This window comes from Phlebotomus argentipes, unplaced genomic scaffold (assembly GCF_947086385.1).
Source record: "Phlebotomus argentipes unplaced genomic scaffold, Phlebotomus argentipes genome assembly contig_39, whole genome shotgun sequence".
NCBI lineage: Eukaryota > Metazoa > Arthropoda > Insecta > Diptera > Psychodidae > Phlebotomus > Phlebotomus argentipes.
In genome coordinates, this window is record NW_026776182.1 from 834,961 (window position 1) to 857,740 (window position 22,780).

A 22,780-nucleotide genomic window follows, 5' to 3' on the forward strand; every position below is an offset into this window, starting at 1 on the left:
TCTTCAGTGGGATGGTTCGACTCATTTTCTCTTGCGTTCTCTGGTCCTTCTAGCACTAAGTTTCCTAGCCCTTCGAAGTGTGACCAGGCGGCAGAAGAAGGTAACTAAGACCACTGAGGATCCCAGGAAGAATCTCTAATCTCTGGGCTTAGTCTTTTTAGTACCTCCTGAGGACGCTAAAGCTGAGAAATGCCAAAAGTTGACTCCCGAACATCGACAAGACGCGGACAGTCGCAAAGCGGCCGAATGTTCGAAGCGGAGGAACCCAGAAAGCGACTTCTGGAGTATCAATTCGACCAGCCGAAAGGAAAACAAGAGGAAAAGGACATAACGCTATATGCTTTTGAATAAAACTTTTGAGCGTATTTTTTATCTTTTAATTTCCGCTGTCATAAGAAAATCAAATGATGGACGAATTCAATAGAAAAGCATTAGATATCGTACGACACGCAGCTTCAGGGATTTCTAATACATACTTCCATATTTCCTAGAGCCAAGCTAGAGCGGGAGGAACTTATTCAGAATCACCCTGTGGAAAAAGTCCGAATGGCCGTTATTCAGTGAACTTTTTGATTCATCACGTTGGCAGCCGTGCCGCCATATTTTCTGTTTACATGCCAAATGAGTGCAATTCAATTGAATATAATTGAAAATCGTGGATTTCTCTTCAACACAAATGGTGTGTGCTGGTGGCAATAATGACTGTCCATCAATTACGAGTATTCTCATTGCTTGCAGATTACATGACACTTCGGACGGAGCACAGAATTGTGGGAACCTTGATTGGATGCAATGTAAACAATCCCAGAAGCAATGCAATTGGCGGTTTACCGGCGGTTTTCTCTGAGATCGAGGTGAGATTTCTGGTGGAGAAGGGCTTGGTGTCGCTGAGGAGGAACTCAGGATTGCGTGCACCGCCAGCGCCAGAGTGTGTCCAGCAATACAGGAGTTTTCTGGATGCGCAGCTTCAGGATCAAAGGAGAATCTTGAAGAAGAGGAAAGTCGGAGAATTGGAGGAGAATCTCGAGAAAATAATGTCAGGACAGCGACAGAAGCTTCTCAAATCTGGTGTGAAAGAGGCAGATGTTGTTTTGGACAGGGAAAAAATCCTCCAGGACAAGATAAATGAGATTCCTGAACTGAGCAGAGAGAATCTCCTTGTGCAGATTCCCACAGAGCACATGTTCCGCGGAAGTGAGGAAGAAAGCGTGATTCTGCCGCCCTTTAGCAGGATGGATGAGCTCAAGTACAAAGTGTTCAGCAGTTTGTGGGAAAAGGGAGTTTTCGTCACGTCCGGATCGACATTTGGCGGCGATTTTCTCATCTATCCCAGCGATCCTCTTCTCGTTCACGCATCTCACGTTGTTCATGTTCTGGAGGACAGTGAAGTGGATTCCAGGAAATTCGTCGCGTGCAACAGATTGTGCGTGGGAGTGAAGAAATCCTGCATGTTTGCATACGAAGACACTTCCGGAAAGATAATTTACCTGACTTCGCAGTTTATAACGTAACACGGATTAAATAAAAACCCCTTTTAATGCTTGAAAAAATACATATTCCACATGTGAATGCATAAATGATAAATTGACGCTCCTTTTTCCTCAGAGTTTAGACTTCAAACTGCCCATGAGTTTCTCCAGTTTCATGGCTTTGGACAAATCTCCGGAAATCTTCAGCTTTCCCGACATGAAGGCATTGGCCGGCTTGAGTTTTCCACTAAACATGTCGTAGAAGTGCGCCGTGTCCATCGTGAGTGTGGCATCGGCGGGAACTTGTGGTTGTCCCTTGCCACACTTCCCAGAGCCACTTGTGAGATCAATATACCAGGCTCCGGCTTCCTTGCCCTTCAAGTTGAACGAATAACTGGCGCCGACTCGCTTCACCAACTCTTCACTCATCAGACTCTCGATTTTGGCAAAGAGTCCAGCAATATTGCCACTGGAAGCGTCACTGTTCCTTGCCGGTGTCTTAATTGCCTCCGTCATCTTGTCCATCTGGGCTTTGTCGTACTCCAGGAAGAAATCCGGCAGCAGTTGATCAGCAAACTCAGGATCACACGCGTATTCACGCAAATCGCTGACTCCAGCGCTGTTCAGCACTTCGTCGTCGATGTAGAAGCTTCCAGTGGTTGAACGTGGCTCACGACAGAGTATCACGTACGCGGCATCAGCCATGATCTCGGGCTTCCGGTAGTATTTCGTGTTTCCCTCTCCCGCCAGCATATCCATGGCCGCCGTGGAGATCGCCGTGCGTGGCCACAGAGCATTCACGCCAATTCCCAGGGACTTGAGCTCATGCGACATGCCCAGAACGCACATGGACATGCCATACTTGGCCATTGTGTAGGCCACGTGAGGCCCAAACCAGTGCGGACTCATGTTCAAGGGTGGCGAGATGTTCAGGATGTGCGCGTGATTGCTCTGCTTCAAGTACGGCAGGCACTCCTTGGACACCAAGAATGTTCCCCGCGTGTTGATGCTGTGCATCAAGTCGTATCGCTTCATGTCAGTCTGTTCCGTTGGCGTCAGCGAGATCGCACTGGCATTGTTCACAACAATATCAATCCCACCGAACTTCGCCACCGCCGACTGGATGGCTTCGCGCACCTGATTCTCATCCCGGATGTCCACGGCGCAGGCGAGAGCCTTTCCTCCGGCCGCCTCAACTTCCGCAGCCGCCGTGTAGATCGTTCCGGGCAGTTTCGGATGCGGATTCACCGTCTTGGCGGCTATGACAATGTTGGCTCCATCGCGAGCTGCCTTCAGGGCAATCGCCTTGCCAATTCCACGCGAAGCGCCCGTGATAAACAATGTCCGGCCGGCGAGTTTCCTTAATTGCATTGCAAAACAAGGGATGATATAATTAAAATATATTTTTTATCGCAGAATCATTGGTGAATTGTACTGTGAATTCGCAGATTAGATACCGTTCAAATGACGAGACAGAATAACACAAGCGAACAATGTTCAAAGTTCAGCAGATTTACACACGATTGAATAAAATATGCGAGAATCTGTTTGTAAAATACCCAAAAGTACAGTAATGTGACCTCAATTGGCACTAACTTACCCAGTATTCATCATATTTCTGCTTCGACACTTCAATTACTTTTTACAAATTGACACGCTAAAACACTACAAAACCTTAACAAGACTCAATAAGCAAGAAAAGACAGAAATGAATCGAATTATCTTGACTCCAGCAAGTGTATTATGGATGTTTATGGTCGGCTGCCCAGTAACGAAACAACGTATTTGTGATCTTCGTCCATTGCCGGCCGAACGACAGTCCTTAACTGTTCATGGGAAATTCTTCATGTTGGAAACTATAATTTTCAAATTCCAATCTGAACATGCACTTGAAATTTGTTGACTGTTTCCCCATAATTTTCCCAAATTAAAAAGAATTTATATAGTTCAATTGATTGCTTTCATTCCTTCCATAAATTGTACTTGAAGTAAAACAAAGCTTTGTAATATTGATTTAAAAAACGATTGCTTCTACTCATAATCTACAAGACTGTCCAACGATTAGTCTTCGCACAGAATCATCTTATCGGGATCTATGATATCGCGATCAATCGTCGAAAAAAATCGCTATAAAAATGTCAAATAGAATGAATGAATGAATGATCAAAACAATAATCATAATAATAATCATTAATGCGTGCTCCGTGGCAAATAAGGTGTCACACTAATTAATTAAATAAGAATTCTACTCATTTCCGTAGCTGAGTGTTTTTCTGGAGAACTAGGAATCGAAATGTGTCGCTATCAGAACATCCAAAGTCCTTTAGGAATGCGCAAGGATCAGTCAAATCACACGTAGAAATATCATTTAAATCTAGCCTCAAAGAATGATTTTGCTATAAAGATCTGATATTTCGGCAAGGACACCTCGATAAGGATGTTCCTGAGTGTCTGTTTCACTAAAAGTGTTGAGGAAATGAATAGACAATCGGCAGATCATGTGTAATAATGGCCAATTTGGCAGGTTTCAGCGTCATGAGAGCCGACATCCTGAAAATAAACAAATAAACCGTCAACATTGCATAACAGAGAATCTCAGACTCTGATGGCGCGACTTGAATTGCGCGCGTGAGATAAAAAATCACCACAATTATTTTGAGCGTGTGGATGCTTCACAACGGTGTGAAAGAGACCACACCAGTAAAGAGAAATTTTTGTGGGAATGGGAATAAATAAGAGAAATTTATCTCTCAAGATTCTCATGAAAAATTTCATAGATGCTGGGCCGCGATTAAACGCTCTGCGGCACTCAAGGTGAAAGGTCGCATCGCAATATATCACGGAGCTCTCGGCGGCGATAAAGTTTAAAGGAAAATTGTGTGGTTTGTGTGCGCTTAAATGAATCAATGAACTTCAATCGCCCCAGTGCCTGTCTGAGCTTCGTGCATGTAACACATTTCAAATTTCAACCAATCTCAGTGATGTGGAAGAGCGTGCTGATTCCGCTCCTGTGCTCCGTGGTCGCGTGGGCAAATCCCAGCGTGAGTGACTTGAGGTGGATTCGTGATACGCAACAGCTCATCGATGAGGACTTCAACTTGTGCCAGAGATTCGACATTGGCAATGCCACAGTGAATCTCGAGGGTCAGATTAGTGTCCTGTTCAAGTGCATCTCCTGACAATTTTGTCTTCGACAGATTTCTATGTAAAACCGCGCTCGCGTCCATTATCAATAGTGCAGCGGGACTAAAAAGTTGTCTCTTTTGCAGGTTGAATGAACTTAGAAATCGGTTCGAAGACGCTGGATACAAGTCAATTCACTTTGTGGGCATCAGTGGGGGCAATATATCATCCGTTGACTTCAACATAGTCAAAAACAGCATCAAAAACATACCAATTGTGCACCAGTCGCAGCACGAGAGTCTCCAGAATATGGGCAAGAATCAGGTTTACGTAATAGATCACTGCTCACGCCTTGTATATATCATCGTTCCACCTTGGAGCTTCGTTCAGTATCCATACGTGAAGGCCTCGATCCTCTCCACGATCTACGACGCTCCTTGCGGCTCCTGCAACGTGAGTACTTTCACTTTTGCCGTGAATTCACTTCGCATTTTCCATGCACTTTCTATGCAGTGTCTTTCGTGTCTCTGCAATTGAAGCCATATAGGATTGATTCCTTGAAGCGCGCAATCACACGATAATTACCAATTTTCCACTTACTGTTTAGCGTACTGATCAAGAGAGATTATATTATCATTTAGATATAGGCGCAAAATGAATTATTCATGACCTTAAGTTAATGAAGCTGCAATGTAGGATTTCTTTGAAATATTTTCCCAGCTTATCTCTCGCTCTCTGTGAGGTCAGCATTGTCTCAATCAACAGTGAAAAAAGAAAAGCACAAGGGGAAGATAATGTGCCATAAATCTGTACACCACTTTCTAAACACTTCCAGCGCATGAAGTTCTTAAAGTCTGAAACGTCTTAAATAAATCTCTGAAGTTTCCATCGGACATTTCCATCGGACATTTCCGTAAAATCCGTCTTCAAATCGATTCTTTTTTAGTCATTCTTTCAATCATAACCTAAAAAATAGCACTAGAAGATCTTCAAGGATTCTGTTTGGACGCTTTGGAAGCTTTCTAGAGTACAAAATCATCTGTTATGATTTGTCAATGAACTCAAAATTGCTGAATAAAAGTCAAAATCGTCTAGAAAGTGTCCAAAATACTCTTTTTCAGGTTATGTTTGATCTTAGCAAGCATTTCTTGTATTTCTTGGTATTAAATGTGCAGAAAAGTAATGTTTTTTGCATACAAATACAGAATTCTGCGAAAAACTAGCGATCTCTCAGACTTAAGCCGAAGAATTGCTGTGCTAGAATGCAAATTATTCACTAAATTGCCTAAATTTGTCCTTGAAACGTTACATAACCTAGAAAAAAGATACATATGATTATTTCTGCCCTGATTTCTGCGTAAAAATGAAAGGAAATCCAAAAAATCACGGATAATTTGTTAGTAAAAGAAGCACACAGCAAAGGAATATTGTAAGATTTTGAACACTTCCACTTCTTAAGTACTTCTGCTGAGCTGTACACCACTTCTGACTGTATTATCTCCGCCTTGGAAAATCATTATCATATTTACTACAAGTGTTCTCGCGATTCTCTCTCACACAGATATCCTACAGAATCCCGCCAATTCCCCTCAATCCGCCTGTCCAGACAACCACCACCACCAGTCCTGAGGACACGGAGACGAGCACGAGAGCGAATCTCAGTGAGAATGAGCAGCAGGAGAATTCGATGTCACTGCAGGAATCTTCTGGCGAAGAACTCCTCGAGACAACATCACAGAAGCAAGAAGATGACGAAGGATTCGTGATACCAATTAAAGTCATCCTTCCCGTGGAGCACATTCATCACTTTGGCAATCAGTCAACATTCACAAAGTACAATTATATCATTTTGCGCACGGACAACGCCACATTTCACGGACACTTGAATTCCGATCGCGGTGAGCGACTCACAGCGGATCACAATTCCATTCCAACGGAATACCAGGAAGTGACCACAGTGTTGCCTCCCGTTGGGATGTTGGAGGATGCAAATGACACTGAACTGGAGGAGGAAAAGGTGATTTTTGTCAATGACAAGCGTGATCAGTACCAAAAGGTGAAAACGTATAAAATTCCCTCGGACAACGGACAAATAATGTTTGACGAAGTCTCACCAGTTATTGGGGATTTTGAGGAGTTCTTCACCGAAGTCAACAGCACACAGGATATTAAGCAGATGGATGATCACTATGAGAAACTCTTGCAGTGGCTAGATTACACTCTCTAAGTGCAAATACTGTATTTTTGACTAATAAAAACTGTTTAAGTATAAAAATCGTTTCAAAAATCACGCAAGTTTTTTTCTTCTTCTTATGTGTGTATAAGCTTAAAGAGGCACATTTTCATCAAAGTCAATTCCAGGCGGAAGTTTATTGCTCTGCCTCGCTTGCTCGACGTTTCTGTAGTACTCGGTGAAGTCCACATATGGCGTGATCTTCTGCTGATCTCTCCTGTAGCGACTGTTTGTGTCGGAATACGAGGATGTGGAGCTGTTGGTGTTGATGTACTGCGAAGTGTTTGTACTGGACAAGGTGTTTGTGTCTGAGAAGACGATGGAATTGTTGGCTGGATGCTCGCGCACGATGGAATTGAATCTCACGGCGCCTCTTTTGCTCGACTTCGGCATGACAAAGTTGAAGTTCCTTATCAACAGTGTGATATCGTCGCGTCGTGTGAAGGGCAGCGGCATCTCCTCATCCCTGCGCTCCTGCACGTGCTCAATGTAGAGATCATGATGGAACTGAACGATCTTGTGCACCATCGACTGCGCCACGCCGGCCAGCGTGGATTGCGAGCGGAATTGCTCCACAGCCATTTGGATCATCTCCTTGTTCACCTGACTGATCTCCATGGAGAAGATCTCCTGCAGTGTCTTGCACATTCCGCCAGACATGAGAATCAGGAAGCTGCAGGTCTCGTCCACGGGAATTGCGCCCACAATTTCCGGCTGTGAGATAACTGGCTCTGCCGTGGCGCCGGACAGAAAGTCACAATCCCGATAGCCAGTCTTGTTCATATAGCTGCCGATGCATCGGGTGCAGTTCAGTGGCGCCTGTCGGAGGGATTGAGTGTCCAGACCGAGCTGACAAAGCCTCAGAATCTCATCCTCATTGTAGAGATTGTGATCGACACTCAGTTGCACAACACGCAGGACATTGTTTGTGTCACTCTTGCAGAGCAGAGCCCGGCAATTGCCCACATTCGCAATGTAGAGCTTCCCGTGGCAGATAAGGGCAATCACGACACTCGTTCCCACCGACAATTCCTCATTGATCTGCTTCAGCTCATCCAGAATATCCTGATACTTCTGCGATATTTCATACTGACTGATTCCCTCGGGGATCTCGTACTGACGAATGGCCTTCCTGGCCAACAGCGTGTCAATTGTCTCCAGATATGTCTTCTCCACGGTGATGAACGTCTGCCTGAGCACTTCCTTCACCTCCTCCTCATTCGTCTTCCCGCTGAGGCCGCCAAAGGCGATTTCAGCCGCGATCTTCTGTATGGCGAGATGCGCCACTTTGGAACCATTGTGTCCTGAGCAAATGGCATACAAGCATCTGGAACAAGAGTCTCACATTCATCCAGAGAATTCCCGGGAAAATTGCCCACAAACTCACGTATTTTCATCGACCTTGATGTGAAAGCTTCTGTCGCGAAACTTGAAGGAAGCTTCATTGTTTCTGGCTCCGTCCTCGCGATATTGCTGATTGGTGGCGAAACCGGCGCCTGTTTGTGTGCACACCTGCAAATCGTCAGTCCATAGTTTACTCTCCGAGTCCAAATGGTCAGACATTTGCGGGGAAATTGCAAGAAAATCGCGGTGGGAAAATATAAACTTTTTCCTCGGCCGCCTGCCGAAAATGCGCCGCTTACTTCACACTGAACGAGACGTCAGCTGTTTTCGAAGTTTTCGCGGCGAACGATAGTCTTCTCTCTCTCCCACTCACGCACAGGTGAGACAGTTGGATATTCAGCACATCCGACATCTTGGATAATGCAATGCGACAACCCCAAAAACATTATCCTGCACAGTGAAATTATCCAAAGTGTCGAAGTTGGTGGAGAGAGAGTAGTGAAATTCCGTGTGAGTTTTCCGTGGATTTTCACGATGAAAAAGTGAATTTCTCTTTGCAAATTCATGCGTAAGATTTGCACGGAAGTCCAGGAATTGATTTGGTGCTGGTGGTGAAAATGAGGACGGAATGTGTGCGCTGATATTTGGGTGAAAAATGTACGTGTGAAAAGTGGCAGATTCGAAGTCTGAGAGGAAACACAGTAAACATGGCTGACAGCCAGTAAATTGAACATTTGTTTGCTTCGCATTCCCTGAAAGGAAAATATTTCACTGAAATGTCTGCATCTTCGAGACACTGAGACGTGATTTGGTTGTCATTTCTGCAGAGTAACAATGATTGAAGGTAATTTTCGAGGTCAGCACGTCAGGGGCTGCATCTTAAGTGTGTTGTGTGCGTGTGTGTCCGGAAAGGGCAAAGAGAAAGTGTGGAGGAAATTCCTTGGCAAAATGCGCTCAAGATATTGCAAAGAGTAGAAAAAATGACTGTCGCTGTGGAGGAAATGTGGTGGAAATTCTGTGGCAAAAAGGGCGGAAGTATAGTTAAGAGCAATTGAAGAATAGTGCAGGAATTTTCCCTCGCCCCAGGATCGATAATTTGTGCTTACGTCAAAAGGAATATCGAAAAAAAAATCTCTGCTCAAAGTTCAAAAGTCAGATTGTTTATATTTCCGCATTTCCCTTTGATCGTCGCGAAGTGGAGTCAAAAATGTTGGGACTTTTCGACTTAAATCTACTGTTTTTAATGCAATAAAACCCTAAAGCACACTTGCAGAATGTTTCATTTTGTGTTGCAATTCACGGAAAGTCCGAATGATGTGCAATTTTTCTCTTTATTAATCAGCAGTTTCTCCAGGTTATTTAACTCTTGTGTTTTCTACGCTTCTGCAGAAGTTAATAATACAAATGTTTCTGAAGTTTCATTCTGCACGCATGAAGTAATTGGAAAATGTACACAAAATACAGAAAGATGTTGTCAGAAGATTATTGCCAAGCATGCTTTGAGTGTGCAGCAAGAATCTAATTTGGGGATGATATCAATGTGTTATCTGCTGTATTATGCAATAGTCTCGGTGATTAGTGAGCCAAGGAGATTCTATTCATCCGTGGCGGCGGAGAAGAATCACTTCCTCTGCTCCGAAGGACTTATGAGTCGTTGCAACATTACTGATTTCGTATTTTAGTTTCGTAAAAGCTACCAATGTTGCAAATTTACGTTTTCATAGCTTATATTGATGGCCGACTGGCGGCGCTGGTGTAAAGAACGATTGAAATACGATCGAGAAGGCGTTGCAAGACAAAGTTTGAGTGTATTTTTTAAGATTTGACAGCTGTCAGAATGTCAAGTGTGAGATTTGCTCTTTGAGGGTGTTTTAAGGGTAGAATATTCCCAATTCCGCCCAGTTTCTGGCCATTTTTCCGTGTTTCTCCGAAATTAATGTCAAGGAACTTCAAAATAGTGAATCCCAATTACTGTTCTTGACATTAGGCGTGTTTCCGATGGGATTTTTAAAGGATTTTGCTGACCATATTGTCCAGGAAAATGACTTTGTTGTGACATTTGAGCGTACGCGTGAATAGTAAATAGAATAAGAATACAGCTTTTTATGTATTTGAAAGAGTCGAAGAATGTCCGGAAACTCATAATCTCAATCTGATGCATTAAAATGTGCACAAATGGCCAGAAAAAGCCAATAAATATGTGTTTATCTTCATAAGAACATCACTATTTTCTTGGTTTTCACGTGAATTTTCCGGCTTTTCTTGTCAAATATAAATTGACTTAAGACGTCAACATTTGACACATTTCAGATCACGTAGAAGATAAATTTCCTACATTAGTAAATGTTATGAATTGTAATCTTGCAACATCTTTTTACGAATTCACATTTTTGACATCTTATTTAATATGGGGTTATGGAAGTAAGGTTGCAACGAGGCTTTAGTTTATTGATTCAATTGTAATTTGTACGGCGAGTGTGTGAGTAAAATAATGTGGCATGGAATAGAAGAGAGATAGAGTCGCTGGTGTGGCCTAAAGTGTGTCTTGATGAATAATAGATTGGATTTGAAATGAGGGCGTTTGTGTCTTGCTCTTGCAGGTCCTCCTGTGGCGGCATGAGCCTATGGGGTTGTCTCATGCCCTGCGGCGTTTTCTGGTGCGACAGTAAATCGGGATCTCGTATGACAGATGAGAGTGGCACAATGGGAGCTACAATATCAACGACAGATTGCCCCACGGGCAGTGGCAGTGGCGCGATGCAGGCGGCAGCCGGTGGGGCCCTTTTGCGCGAGAGGAGGAAGAAGGTCACGGGCTTTGCCACGCTGAGGAAGAAGTTCATACGCCGTCGACGCTCGTCGAAGGCCTGCGATCATGGGCGCGTGTTGCGTGACTTTGTGTCGGATTGGAGTAGCCTCGAGTTGGCTGCGCTGCTGGATGAGTACGAATCACTGGCGGCGCTCAAGGATTTGTCCGTTCAGGCGGAACTCGCGCGTCCGCCGGCCACGACATTCAAGCAGGACTTGAGTGCTCTGTATGACTTCAAGCACTGCACAGATTGCGACTTGGTGTTCCGGGGAACGGTCTTTCCGGTGCATCGGGCTCTGCTGTCGGCGCGATGTCCCTACTTCAGGGATCTGTTGGCCGGGTGTCCCGGATATGGCGCCCGCATTTGCCTTGAACTCCGCTCATCACCCGTGGACGTGTCGATGTTCTCGTCTCTGCTGCGATACCTGTACACTGGCGACTTGTGTCCTCACGATCCCACCATCGATGTGGGACTGCTGCGGCGTCTGGGCGAGGACTTTGGCACGCCCAATCCGCTGGAGCACGACTTGAGATATCTCCTCGAGACGGGAGACTATGCGGACGCCGCTCTCGTGTTCACCGCCGAAGGCAGTGACTATCACAGGCCAGATTCAGGGAGTTCCGAGTATGGATTCCGACCGAAGCTCGAGTTGCCCTGTCACAAGGCAATTCTCAGTGCTCGTTCGCCGTTCTTTCGCAATCTCATCCAGAGGCGAACGCGCAACGGCGATGAACACACTGAGCGTGCTCTCCATGTGCCAACACGGATTGTCCTCGATGAGACAGTCATACCGAAGCGATATGCTCGTGTGCTGCTGCACGCCATCTACTTGGACACGGTGGATTTGTCGCTGATCCTGCGTGGCAGCGGATGCGGCGGCGGCGCTTCGGGGAGTCTTGGTGAGGTGCAAGCACTGACACACACGGGACGAACGCGTCCCAGTCCGCTGGAGGAAGCTATGGAACTCTATCAGATTGGGCGATTCTTAGAGCTGGATATCTTGGCGCAGGGATGTGAGGATTTAATTCTCGAGTGGCTGACACTGGACACACTGCCGACGGTGCTCAAGTGGGGCAGTCAACCGCACGGATCTGCCTGGGTGTACAGACAAGCTTGCCACTATCTTCGCGAGGAGTTTCCCGCAATTTCCTGCTCCCAAGTGCTTCATCAGCTGGACAAATCCCAACTCATTGGCGCTCTGCGGAGTAACTTCTTGCAGGCTTCGGAGCTGGAGGTGCTGCAGGCGGTGCTGAAGTGGGGTGAGCAGGAGCTAATTCGGCGTATGGAGGATCGTGAGCCGAATCTGCTAAGTCACACGGCGCATTCAGTGACGCGGAAGGGGATTAAGAAGCGTGACTTGAGTGATGTGGAATTGCGTGAGATTCTGTCGGAGTTGCTGCCGTTGGTGCGAATGGATCACGTCTTGCCACCCAACAGTGAGGTGCTGAATCAGGCCATCCGACGTGGATTGGTCAGCACGCCACCGTCGCACATGATTGGCGATGATCGGGAGAATTTGCGTGTGAACGCATGGATTCGTGGTGGGAAGAATCATGGATTATTTGTGCGTCCGCGACTATTTATGCCGTACTATGAGGAGATTAAGGCTCTGCTGGAGGATCACATGGCGTCACAGCAGTTGGATATGTTGCGCATGCGATTGTCACGACACTTGCCAGATATTCCTGACACGCTGTACATGGTGTCGAGACTTGGCACTGCTGGTCAGGGAACTGTGGATGTTGTGGCGGCGGCTTTACCTGCTCCTGATCCTAATACTGTGGCCGCAATGGCGAAGAGAGAGCAGAAAATTCGTCAATCGGCGAGCTGTCAGCGTGCTTTTGCGCTTCCACTGTCCTCCAGGCACGAGATCAATCGCCAAGTGAGACTGAGAGTTGTCAGGGAGTTTAACTTTCCGGATGCCGTGGCAGATATGCTCGAGAATGCGTCCTGCTACTGTGTCGACGAGACGCGGGGAGTGAATGATGTTCGGGATGAACTGGAGGGATCTCTCGATGGTAAGAGCTTTTGGGAGTCTTGTTTAGCGTATTGGAAATGACATTTATTCTTCTGGGTTTGATTTCAGATGGTGCTTCACCACCGCCATCGCCGGCTCTGCCCACGGAAGCTGCGGCCGTGCAGAATGTGGCCGCGTGCTATGGACGCAACATGACATTCCCGCGACAGCAGCAGCAGCAGCAGAATCACGTCATCCGGCGCCAAGAACTGCCAGCACTGATCATCGAGGGCGACGCCAGCGGAGGCTACAGACTGCCGATGGCCGAGCAGGAGTCCAGCTCCTGCTCTGACGGCCACTTGTCCGATATAATGCCAGACGTGGCGATGGCAACGGCTTCGCTGGGACAACTGCAGCTCGGCGAGCAGGGCGAAAGTATGCAATTGGACTTGGGCGATGGATCGAGTCACTTGATTGGGGCCGTTGGGATGAATGTCCACACGATGCAAGTGAGTGATTGAGAAAATGACGAAATATGACGAAAATCCGCCATTTTGAACACCCCTAAAACACATTTTCCTCATTTGTTCAGCCCCTTTGGCATGGATCTGCTCTAATTTCTAGTATGTTATAGCTGGCCTCAAGACCTTTCCAACGAATTATTACTCAAGGATCTAAGTCCTTCCAGACCCTGGATTTTAAGGTTCAAATTTTGAGATTTAAACAGCCATAACTTCGCTTCTAATTATCCGATCTGAATCATTAAGAGCTCATTGGAAAGATCTTGTGAAATGCTTTTTCTCATCAGAACATCCTAACTTGATACAACTATCGCTAGGGACGCTAAAATTACATAAATAGTTTTCAAAATTCAAAATCGATTATTTTGGTAAAATCGTTATGGATTTTCCACGATACCCGAAGATATGAAAGGTCCCTAAACATAAGTTATAACTTATTGCTGAAGTAATAGAACCGAAGTTATGGAGATTTTAAGTTTCAATATTAACAACGCTATAACTTCGGTTCTATTTAACCGATCATTACGATTTTGGGCTCGATGGAAAGATTTTGCAAGACTCTATAACTATTTTGAACAACAGAAGGTCTTTTAAGAGCCTTTTGCACACATGGGCTAATGTTAAAGGATAATTAGGCAGTTTAAGGCCACAAGAAATTCCGTACACAGTGTGAACGAGGCTTAACTCACGTGTCACGCATGAAATATTTAAGGAGGTTTTAGTCACGTTGTTATCGCAATCGTGATTCCACGTGCGTGAATTCACAGATATTTTGCCATAAGGACAGAATACAGTCCCTAACTGCCTTAGTATCCTTTCTAGCATTAGCCCATGTGTGCAAAGAGACTTAAATTTTGTTGCAATGTTAGGCTATTTTGGAAGAAGTTTCTAAGTACTTCAATAGTCTAGTTCAAGACGTCTTTAGAATTGCAAGATGATGATTAGCTACATAAATGCTTCTCTTTTCCTGCAGCATCGTCACATGTCGACGCCGTCTCCAAGCAATTTCCACCACTTCATGCGCGGCCCACCGTCTCCGTCACCCTATGCGATGCACCGACAGAGTCCGGCGCCTGGATCATATCACTCAGGCCCACCGCGATTTTTATAGAAGCTCCAAGTGGCCCCAGATGTGGGCCTCCACTTCAGTTTGCCTTTCTAGAAATGACACTCGCGCAGAATTGCCGCGTGAAGCGAGAGAAGACGATGATGATGATGATGATGATGAGAGCAATGAATCGTTCAAGAGTAATTTTCTCAATACCGAGGAAGCATCTGAATAATGTGGAGGTGAAAAACAAGACGATGATGACGACTGAAGAGCAAAGTGAGTTTCCAATGTGTGTGTGTTGAGAATCGTTGGAGAAACTTCTAAAGGTGGTTGCGCGTGATGAAAGAAGAAGAAAAGGAGGAGAAGAAAAACTACAAAATCTGACATTTAGAAAGTTACAAAAAAAAATTACGAAATATGTATATTTAAACATAATATGATAATCCAGTAATTATTCGTGTAATTTATTAAAGAAGAGGAAGATGAAAAAAAAGAGGGAAGAAAGATAAATTTGTCAGAGAAAGAAAATATTCAATAGCATGCATTCGTGTTAAGTCTTTATTTTAATTAAACAACATTCGTGATGAATTTGCTAATAAACGAAGAGAAAAAGAGAGGCGTTTAAATTAGTTAGAAATGCGTTCTTTTGTATTACGTGGGATTTTAATGTAATTTGCGTAAAAGTGCAAAAAGTGGGGGATTTTTTTTTATAATTATTACTATTATTATTAATTATTATGAATCGAATATTTGTTTTTTTTTTATGAACTGCACACATTTTCTGGCTGTTCAGCTTTTTATTTATTTTATTTCATTTTCTTAATTTATTAAAAGGTTTCCCATCTGAATGATGATGAATGTTTTTTAGTTTGCAAATTTCTAAGGGCTGAAAATGTCCCTTTTTTCTGGCCAAATAATTACAACAAAAGAAAAAGAAGAAGAGAAGAAAATCTAGATTGATGAATTATTCGTAAGAGAAGGCAAAGAAAAAAAAAACAGAAAAATAACACAAATTATACGTAACAATAATTAAAGAAAGAAAAAAATGAATAAATTCAAGAATATTTCGAGAGAAATTATCATAAAAATGTTTTCAAGTAGAATATTGAATATAATGTAGTGTGGTATATTTTTAAAAAAAAGTGAAGAAAGAAGAAAGAAAAAAAACATAACAAACAACATATACATATAATGCATAGTTTGTTTTAAATGCAATATAAGAAATTTTTTTCTAGCGATTAATGTGGAAAAGTGACAAAAAAGGATTTTTCTAAAATTCCTCTTTCCCGAATTGTAATGTGAAGAAATTTTCCCCGATTAAATATATATATAGTTTCATTTTTGGAAACTCGACAAAATAACACTTAGAAAATCATGTTAAAAGAAAAGAGAAAAGAAAAAAATTGAACTGCCAGTGACTTATAAACAACAAAAAAAAGAAACATGATTAACGCAAAGTAAAAAGGAGAAGAAAGTAAGAATTCATTCAGAAAAACTCAAAAGATATTAAATTGTATATAAAAACAAAAAGATGCGTTAAAGTTTCGCAAAATAAGCTAAGAAAATGACACATTCTGAAGTGGACAAAAAAATAAATGGGATCATCCATGTAATTGTCATTAAAAATTATAATAAATAAATAAATAAAGAGAAAGGAAACTAAGAAGAAGATGAAGAAATATAGAGAAATAAGGATCAAATAACTATGGAGAATAAATATATATAAAAAAATACATAATTTATTTTTAAACAAGAGGAATAATAGGAAATAACGTAAAAACAAACATTTACTTTAAACTTTACTACAATAAAATTGAAAATGGAATTTGTGCAGATGAAGGGATATTTAAATTAAGCGAAAAGTACACAAAAAAAATCGTGCAGTTCTTGTGCGTCAATGTAATCTTCCTTAACTATTAAATGAGGTTTCGAATGTTTAATCCAGAAACTCATGATGATGAAGAAGAAAAAAACCGCAGAAGAGAATTATCAAAAAAAACAAGAAAACAAACAAACAAAGAGAGAATTCTTACGAAGAGCAAAGAAAAAAAACACATGCAAATATAAAGAGAAAGTAAAGTTTAAAATATTTGAAGTATTATTGTAGAGAGAAAAAGAAAGTAACAAACATAGTTTGAATATTTTCTCAATTTATTGCAAAGTGAAGAGGGAAAAAAAATTGATAGCAAAACCGATAAAAAAATCCCAATTTTTGGCGTTAAACACAATAATTATAGAGAGAAAAACAAAACGGCTGAAGATTGATTTCACATTTTTTTTCAGGCTGCGAAAGCCGATTTTGGACTTTGTTTTTCTTGGATTTACAAAAATTCAGGCTTAGCGCTGAAATGAGTTTATCCAACATTTACAAAAAAAAATCCCTGACAAATTACATTTACGTTAAATTGACGCGAAGCGATTTAGGCAACAGGTTTATTAATCTAGAAGTCTTGCATTTTACGACTTTGATCAATAGTTGCAGCATGAAAAGAAAAGTGTCTCGAGCGGTGAAAATAAAGGCTAATTAGACATCTAAGAGCGAAGAATGCGAATTACTGCGGAATGATTTAATGCTGTTGGCGGAATTAAAGACTCGCATGCAAACTCATCCCTTCTCGGGATCGCTTATCAGGATGAAGATTAGATTAAGACAGAGAGAGAGAGAGAGAATCGAGAGCGTCACGCATTAGGGATCTTAAGAATAGGAATATTCACATCCTTGCATTATCAATTCTGTCAGTTCTCATTTCGACTGGTGAATCTGAAAACTATTAAAAGTCGATTTATTATAGTTTTCGTCTTAATGTATTTCTGAAAAGCTTTTTATTTGTTCTTCCTGTATGAAAATTTTGAGATTCTTATCTTATGTGACAATAGTAAAATTTCTTATTTATCTAAAAAGCACAAATGAAAAAAAATTGTCATGTTTTGCAAATTGAAAAATGAAATATTCATTTTTTACGCTGTATAATTTTTTCTAAGAAAAATATCTGAAAAATTGCAGTCAAACGTCTAAAACGCCTTTTCAGAATTATTCTAAAATGTTTTTTAGACTTTAAATCAAGATTTCTCATATCTTTTCAGTTTTTTTTCACGTATTGTATGAAAAATTGATTATTTTAGTGCTTGTTTGGATAAAATCGACTCAAAAACTATTAAAAATCGACTTTGGACAGTATTATTTTCAGATATTCTATTAATTTTGACTAAAATTCTAATAAATACCGATAAAATCAACTGAAATATTTACGAAATGATAAATTCTGAGCAATATTTGCACTTTGACGGACGATTTGAAGGGGTTTTGAAGTAAATTTGGCAAATTTCGCAGCTGTTTTAACGCTAAATTTTGAAATCGCTCTGCTGCAAAATTTGCGATTTTTGCTTTTTATAGTTTTCGATTCACCCATAGATTTCCAACACATTTTATTAGTGGTTCAATAATTTTTACCTTTTTAATGCAATTCTCGCGCGAGAATTAGTAAGTTTCCCAGCTTGAATTCTGCATTTTTTTCTTTTAACAAACAGTGAAAAATGTGCCGAAAACATTAAGGATAATTTACTTTCTATGGTTCTATTTTTTAATTTATATCATTTCCAAAACGAAAAAAAATTCCTAACACAGAAAATTATTACGACGATAAAATTACTTGTCTGATCTCATTTTATCTACTGAGAAAAATTTTTTTTAAGAAAATAAATGGATGCTAAATTATTATTGTAGAATTATGAATTTATGCCTTTTATTTCTTCAGTGACGCACTCTCGTGCCGAGGCGTCTTGGTTTTCTATGGAAGGGAAGTTGTGAGAAGACTAAAGGAAGACACAGTAGAGAAGATAAATTCATAATGGAAATGAACTTGCGGTATTTATTTATTACAAATAATATTTTAGACTGTAAAATACAATATGAAAATGAAATATATCATATAAATTAACATTTTGTGTTTTATTCTTCTATGCAAAGATTTTAATGCATTCTTTTCAGGTCCAAATGATGACATTTGATGACTAAAAACTGACTGAAATCTAACCAATCTAACTAACTGACGACTGTAGAACTCTGATTTTCAGACTTTTCTCACGATTTTCAATAGAATATTGATGATTTTCTACTTTTAATTGCACTTTTAATCCTTCTAGCCTCAAATTTGATATTGTGAAGTGAAAATTTGAGGTTATGTTTAATGTTCTTTAAACCTCAAGCTTGCATTGAGAGTTTGCAATGAGCGAAAATGCGCATTTCTACTAATAAATGAGAAAATTATCATTTTCAGTCACAGAATTTCTATTTTCAACCATTTTTTCGTTTTTAATAAGTCACATAACCTAGAAAATATATGTCAAAATGATCGCTTGGATAAGAATTTATTCACAATTGCAGATGAAATATTGAAATATCCTTAACACTTCTCAGAAATCTTTGAAAAGTGCTATAAACTGAATATAAAACTGACGTTTGAGAATTTTTCTTGCTCAGAATCCTTAAATTAGGCAAATTTCAGCTGTTTGATACAAAAAATTGAGGTTATGTTTGATTTTAATATCGTTTCTTAATCGCTAAACGTTTTTCATTTAACAAGAATACGTAATTCTGGCAATTCTTGAACATACTTTCAGTTTACGCACAGGAAGTTCAACTTTAAGCAGTTATTTAGTTTTAAATCAATCACATAACCTAGAAAAATATGTCAAAATGCAGACTGAGATACAAATTTATTTCTGAGACTAAAATAATCAATGGGAAATCAAAGTTGTGCATCAAATATTGCATAAATTGAAACACTTCTCCTTCTGATCATATTATCTCCCCCTTGAATAAAGGGAATGTTATTACTTTATTGACTCTTCGTGATTGAGAATGACATAATAAATCATCACATTTTCATGAATGTCACAGCTTAAGCAGAAGGATTAAATTCATGTCGCATCGAATGTGAAACTCAAATCACTCACCGAATCATCCGAAGGCAGATCCGCAATTGTTAAGAAGTGGGTAAGTTTACTTTGAGAAAGTGTTTTTGCGCACATCTGAAACTGTGGCTGTTGATTTTTGTGTTGGATTATCTGTCATGAGATATTGACTATCTAAGTCCTCTAAAGACGGTCGGTGGTGTTGATAATGTCTAAAATTAGTTTGGAAACAACAAGCAAATAAAATGACGTCTTGCAGCCCGGAGAGTCTTAAAAGTGTGGCAAAAAGAAAAGCTCTAGAATTGCTGTGTGGCTTTAATTGGTGTTTTCCCTGCTTTTAACGATTATCTTGTTTAATTGAAGTCTCTCCTAACTATAGTAGGTTGACTTGTGGAGCTCTGTGACTGTATGTTAAAAGGTTAAAATATCATGTGTTCTCTAGTATGTTAACACTGTATTTGCCACCATTACGCGCGTCTATCTTGGAATATAGTGACATAAAAACACACAAGAGAGAAACGTCTTGTGAGGAGAGTGAATCTTTATTTACAAATAACAATTTACGGATTTGCTCTCGGACTACAATCTCACTGATAAAGTGTGCAAATATTTTGATGAAATTATCAACTCTGCTTGCTCGTCCAGCAGCTCTTAAGACTCTTGAGCACTTCCTCAATCTCTATGATCTCGAGGCCACTCAAATTTTCGCTCACCATTTTCTCATCTCCTCTCTGTGTGTGCTTTTCACTCAGCTAGCTTTACAGTCTCGTAATCTATATGTATAATGGCAAGAACACGGGGTGAATTGTTCTGTTTTCACCTCGCTGAGAGATCACAGGTCCTAAAAGCCAGAAAGAGAGAGAGAAAGAACGTGATAAGCGAACACCAAAGTTCGCTTGTGACTGAGCGCCAACTCTAAATGTGACAGACTCGATTTGAGGTTAAGCTAAAGTGATTTTCGATCTAATTTATTCTAATTGAATTTAATTTAACGATGCTGGCTGCGATTTCAATTGCTACAAAGTAGGCAATTCAGTAGATTCGTTAGCGAAAGCAACATTAGAGGGCGCATAATGAGCAATATGAAAGCGAAACGTCATCGTTCTTATCACTTTTACATAATTTAAACAGCTATATCTCGGGTTCTATGGCATTGATTAAAAAGTATAAACACATTTTAGAAACGTCTCAATCTGGACTATCAAAGTATCTAAAAACTTCATTCAAAATATTTTGACTTTAGACAAAATTTGGGACTTAAATATTATATAGAGATAGAGGCCGGTAAAGACGCGAGCTTTGACTCCCCATATCTCCCCTCCTATTATTTCAATCTTCATGACTGGGACTTCGTTGGAAAGGTCTCGACCTCAGCTACAACATACTAAAATTTAAAGAAAATTGAAAATCTAGTTTTCAAATTATTTGATTTTGAAATTTTGAAAATGGTTTTTCCGACTTTAGTGCCTCTAGCGGTGGTCCTACCAAGTTATGATGTTTGGGTGGGAGATGGCATTTTACAAGATCTTTCTAATGAGCTTTGAATTATTCAAATCGGATAATTAGAACCAGAGTTATAGTCATTTTCAGTTTTGAAAATTTGGACACTAATATCTAGGGTCCGGAAGGATCTAGGTCTTTCAGTGGCGATTCGTTGGAAAGGTCTTGATTCCAGCTATAACATACCAGAATTTGGGTCCAATTCATGCCATAGGGGCTGAGCAAATGAGTAAAACGTTTTTTGGTTGTATGCAAAATGGCGGACGGAGGGGTGGGGTGCTAATTTGACATCATCAAATTCTAGCGGCAGAAGAACTTTTAACCTTTGGTGAAAACCGCATGTTGATATCTCTTACCGTTTAGGCGCTACAAGTCCATTTACTACGGACCGACCGCCCGACGGACAGACGGACGGAAACCAAAAAAAAGACCCCAATTTTTTTCGTCAAATATCGTCTTAATCAGCCTCCCTGATGTCATTTTAGTCGATTTTGCGGATATTTGACTTTTTGCGCGATTACAGATAGAGTCGAGCTTCGCTCAAGAAAACTCATGAGGAGTTCAAGCTCGCAACTGTATCTTATCAGTCATCAACTTTTAGGTATTGCACACATTCACTCAACCGTCAACGGTGATAAAGATAAAATAAAACATTTTCCGTATAAAGATAAATTGTCACCGAGGGAAAGTCATTGGAAAGTCAAAGTTGTGAGCTTTGAATTTCTGACCTCCAAAATATATTCTCTTTAGCCTGGCGATGCAACTTTGTAACAACTTCACGTGATTACACGCTATTTTACACAATATTCCCAAGTGAATACATAGCAGAAAACTTAACATCGCAACTCACGCTCAGCCTCGTGAAGCGCTCTAGCATTTAACTGTCGTTTCACTTCGCGTTTTGAAGTTTTTTTCTTCTTCTCTCAAACTTATAAACATCAGAAAACATCACTAATGTGTGATCTTTTACACAATATAAGCTCAGCTTCTATGTAAAATTCTACGTGACTTATAAGTGATTTTCACACTTTACTATCGGCCACATGATTGCGGCATTTCGACTCGTGTATTTAAATCTGTTCATCACTTCCTAACACATCCAGCACATGAAATTCTTAGGTTGTTTGTAAAAAATTGTCAAATGATAATTAATCTGTTAAAATTCCTATCAAATATTTCTGTAAGAATTCATTTAAAAGCTTTGTTTTAGGTATCTTTTCAATCATAATCTAAGAATATTCCTAAGAGATCTTTGTTTGGGAGCTTTCAGGATCACAAAATCATATTTTATGAGTTGCTATTGAATTTTAAATTGCTGATTTAGACTCAAAATAACCCAGAAAGATTTCTAAATAACCATTTTCCAGGTCTAAATGATTATTTTTGAGGTTATGTTCAACCTAATCACGATTTTCAGTGCTTCAAGGCTTCAAAAGGATCAGAATAACAATGTTGTTTGCATGCAAATGCTTAATTATGATAATAATTGGTGATATTTCCGACTTCAGTACATGATTTGATGTCTTATAATGCGAATTATTCACTAAAAACGTCACAGATTCGTCACATAACCTTGAAAAAGATTTTTGCTGTTGTTTGTGCGCAAGGAATTAAAAGAAATCCACAGAACTTCTGCTGAGTTGTACGCCACTTTCGACCATATTACCTCCCCTTTGATTTGCCCACTATTTTCCAAAAATTCATGATTTACCATAGAAATAATTTAAAAATTACTAATTATGTAATTTAGAAAAATTGTGTTTCGATATTTCTATAAATATCCACTTAAAATCGGTTGTTTTGGACATCTTTTCCTATCATAGCCTCAAAATATTACCAAGAAATCTTCAAAGATTCCGTT

The 22,780-nt window shown here is 40.5% G+C and overlaps 5 protein-coding genes across 5 annotated transcripts; 3 read left to right on the forward strand and 2 right to left on the reverse strand.

Annotated features, from left to right (window-relative positions):
- Nucleotides 1-582: 582 nt before the first annotated feature.
- Nucleotides 583-1,528, forward strand: LOC132263743 (tRNA-splicing endonuclease subunit Sen34). The gene is made up of 2 exons (XM_059763684.1): nt 583-679; nt 739-1,528. The coding sequence occupies exons 1-2, from the start codon at nt 622-624 to the stop codon at nt 1,509-1,511; spliced, it is 831 nt and encodes a 276-aa protein (XP_059619667.1). The 5' UTR covers nt 583-621; the 3' UTR covers nt 1,512-1,528.
- Nucleotides 1,516-3,237, reverse strand: LOC132263741 (hydroxysteroid dehydrogenase-like protein 2). The gene is made up of 2 exons (XM_059763682.1): nt 3,070-3,237; nt 1,516-2,829 (listed from the first exon to the last, which is right to left on the reverse strand). The coding sequence occupies exons 1-2, from the start codon at nt 3,081-3,083 to the stop codon at nt 1,602-1,604; spliced, it is 1,242 nt and encodes a 413-aa protein (XP_059619665.1). The 5' UTR covers nt 3,084-3,237; the 3' UTR covers nt 1,516-1,601.
- Nucleotides 3,238-4,337: 1,100 nt separating this feature from the next.
- LOC132263719 (selenoprotein P-like) lies at nt 4,338-6,928 on the forward strand. The gene is made up of 3 exons (XM_059763654.1): nt 4,338-4,674; nt 4,739-5,045; nt 6,154-6,928. Coding segments are annotated over exons 1-3 (975 nt in total). The 5' UTR covers nt 4,338-4,672; the 3' UTR covers nt 6,820-6,928.
- Nucleotides 6,798-8,490, reverse strand: LOC132263715 (TGF-beta-activated kinase 1 and MAP3K7-binding protein 1-like). Its single transcript, XM_059763646.1, has 2 exons — nt 8,213-8,490; nt 6,798-8,152 (listed from the first exon to the last, which is right to left on the reverse strand). The coding sequence occupies exons 1-2, from the start codon at nt 8,386-8,388 to the stop codon at nt 6,919-6,921; spliced, it is 1,410 nt and encodes a 469-aa protein (XP_059619629.1). The 5' UTR covers nt 8,389-8,490; the 3' UTR covers nt 6,798-6,918.
- A 136-nt stretch (nt 8,491-8,626) lies between these two features.
- Nucleotides 8,627-14,986, forward strand: LOC132263709 (BTB/POZ domain-containing protein 7). Its single transcript, XM_059763633.1, has 4 exons — nt 8,627-9,013; nt 10,770-12,994; nt 13,063-13,442; nt 14,428-14,986. The coding sequence occupies exons 2-4, from the start codon at nt 10,786-10,788 to the stop codon at nt 14,563-14,565; spliced, it is 2,727 nt and encodes a 908-aa protein (XP_059619616.1). The 5' UTR covers nt 8,627-9,013; nt 10,770-10,785; the 3' UTR covers nt 14,566-14,986.
- The last annotated feature ends 7,794 nt before the right edge of the window (nt 14,987-22,780 follow it).

Coding starts and splice junctions, on each gene's coding strand:
- LOC132263743 (XM_059763684.1), top strand. CDS start 622: ATGAGTGCAATTCAATTGAATATAATTGAAAATCGTGGATTTCTCTTC. Junction 680..738: donor ATTTCTCTTCAACACAAATG/GTGTGTGCTGGT, acceptor CATTGCTTGCAG/ATTACATGACACTTCGGACG.
- LOC132263719 (XM_059763654.1), top strand. Junction 5,046..6,153: donor CTCCTTGCGGCTCCTGCAAC/GTGAGTACTTTC, acceptor TCTCTCACACAG/ATATCCTACAGAATCCCGCC.
- LOC132263715 (XM_059763646.1), bottom strand. CDS start 8,388: ATGTCTGACCATTTGGACTCGGAGAGTAAACTATGGACTGACGATTTG. Junction 8,153..8,212: donor ATCAAGGTCGATGAAAATAC/GTGAGTTTGTGG, acceptor CTCTTGTTCCAG/ATGCTTGTATGCCATTTGCT.
- LOC132263709 (XM_059763633.1), top strand. CDS start 10,786: ATGAGCCTATGGGGTTGTCTCATGCCCTGCGGCGTTTTCTGGTGCGAC. Junction 12,995..13,062: donor ACTGGAGGGATCTCTCGATG/GTAAGAGCTTTT, acceptor GTTTGATTTCAG/ATGGTGCTTCACCACCGCCA. Junction 13,443..14,427: donor TGAATGTCCACACGATGCAA/GTGAGTGATTGA, acceptor CTTTTCCTGCAG/CATCGTCACATGTCGACGCC.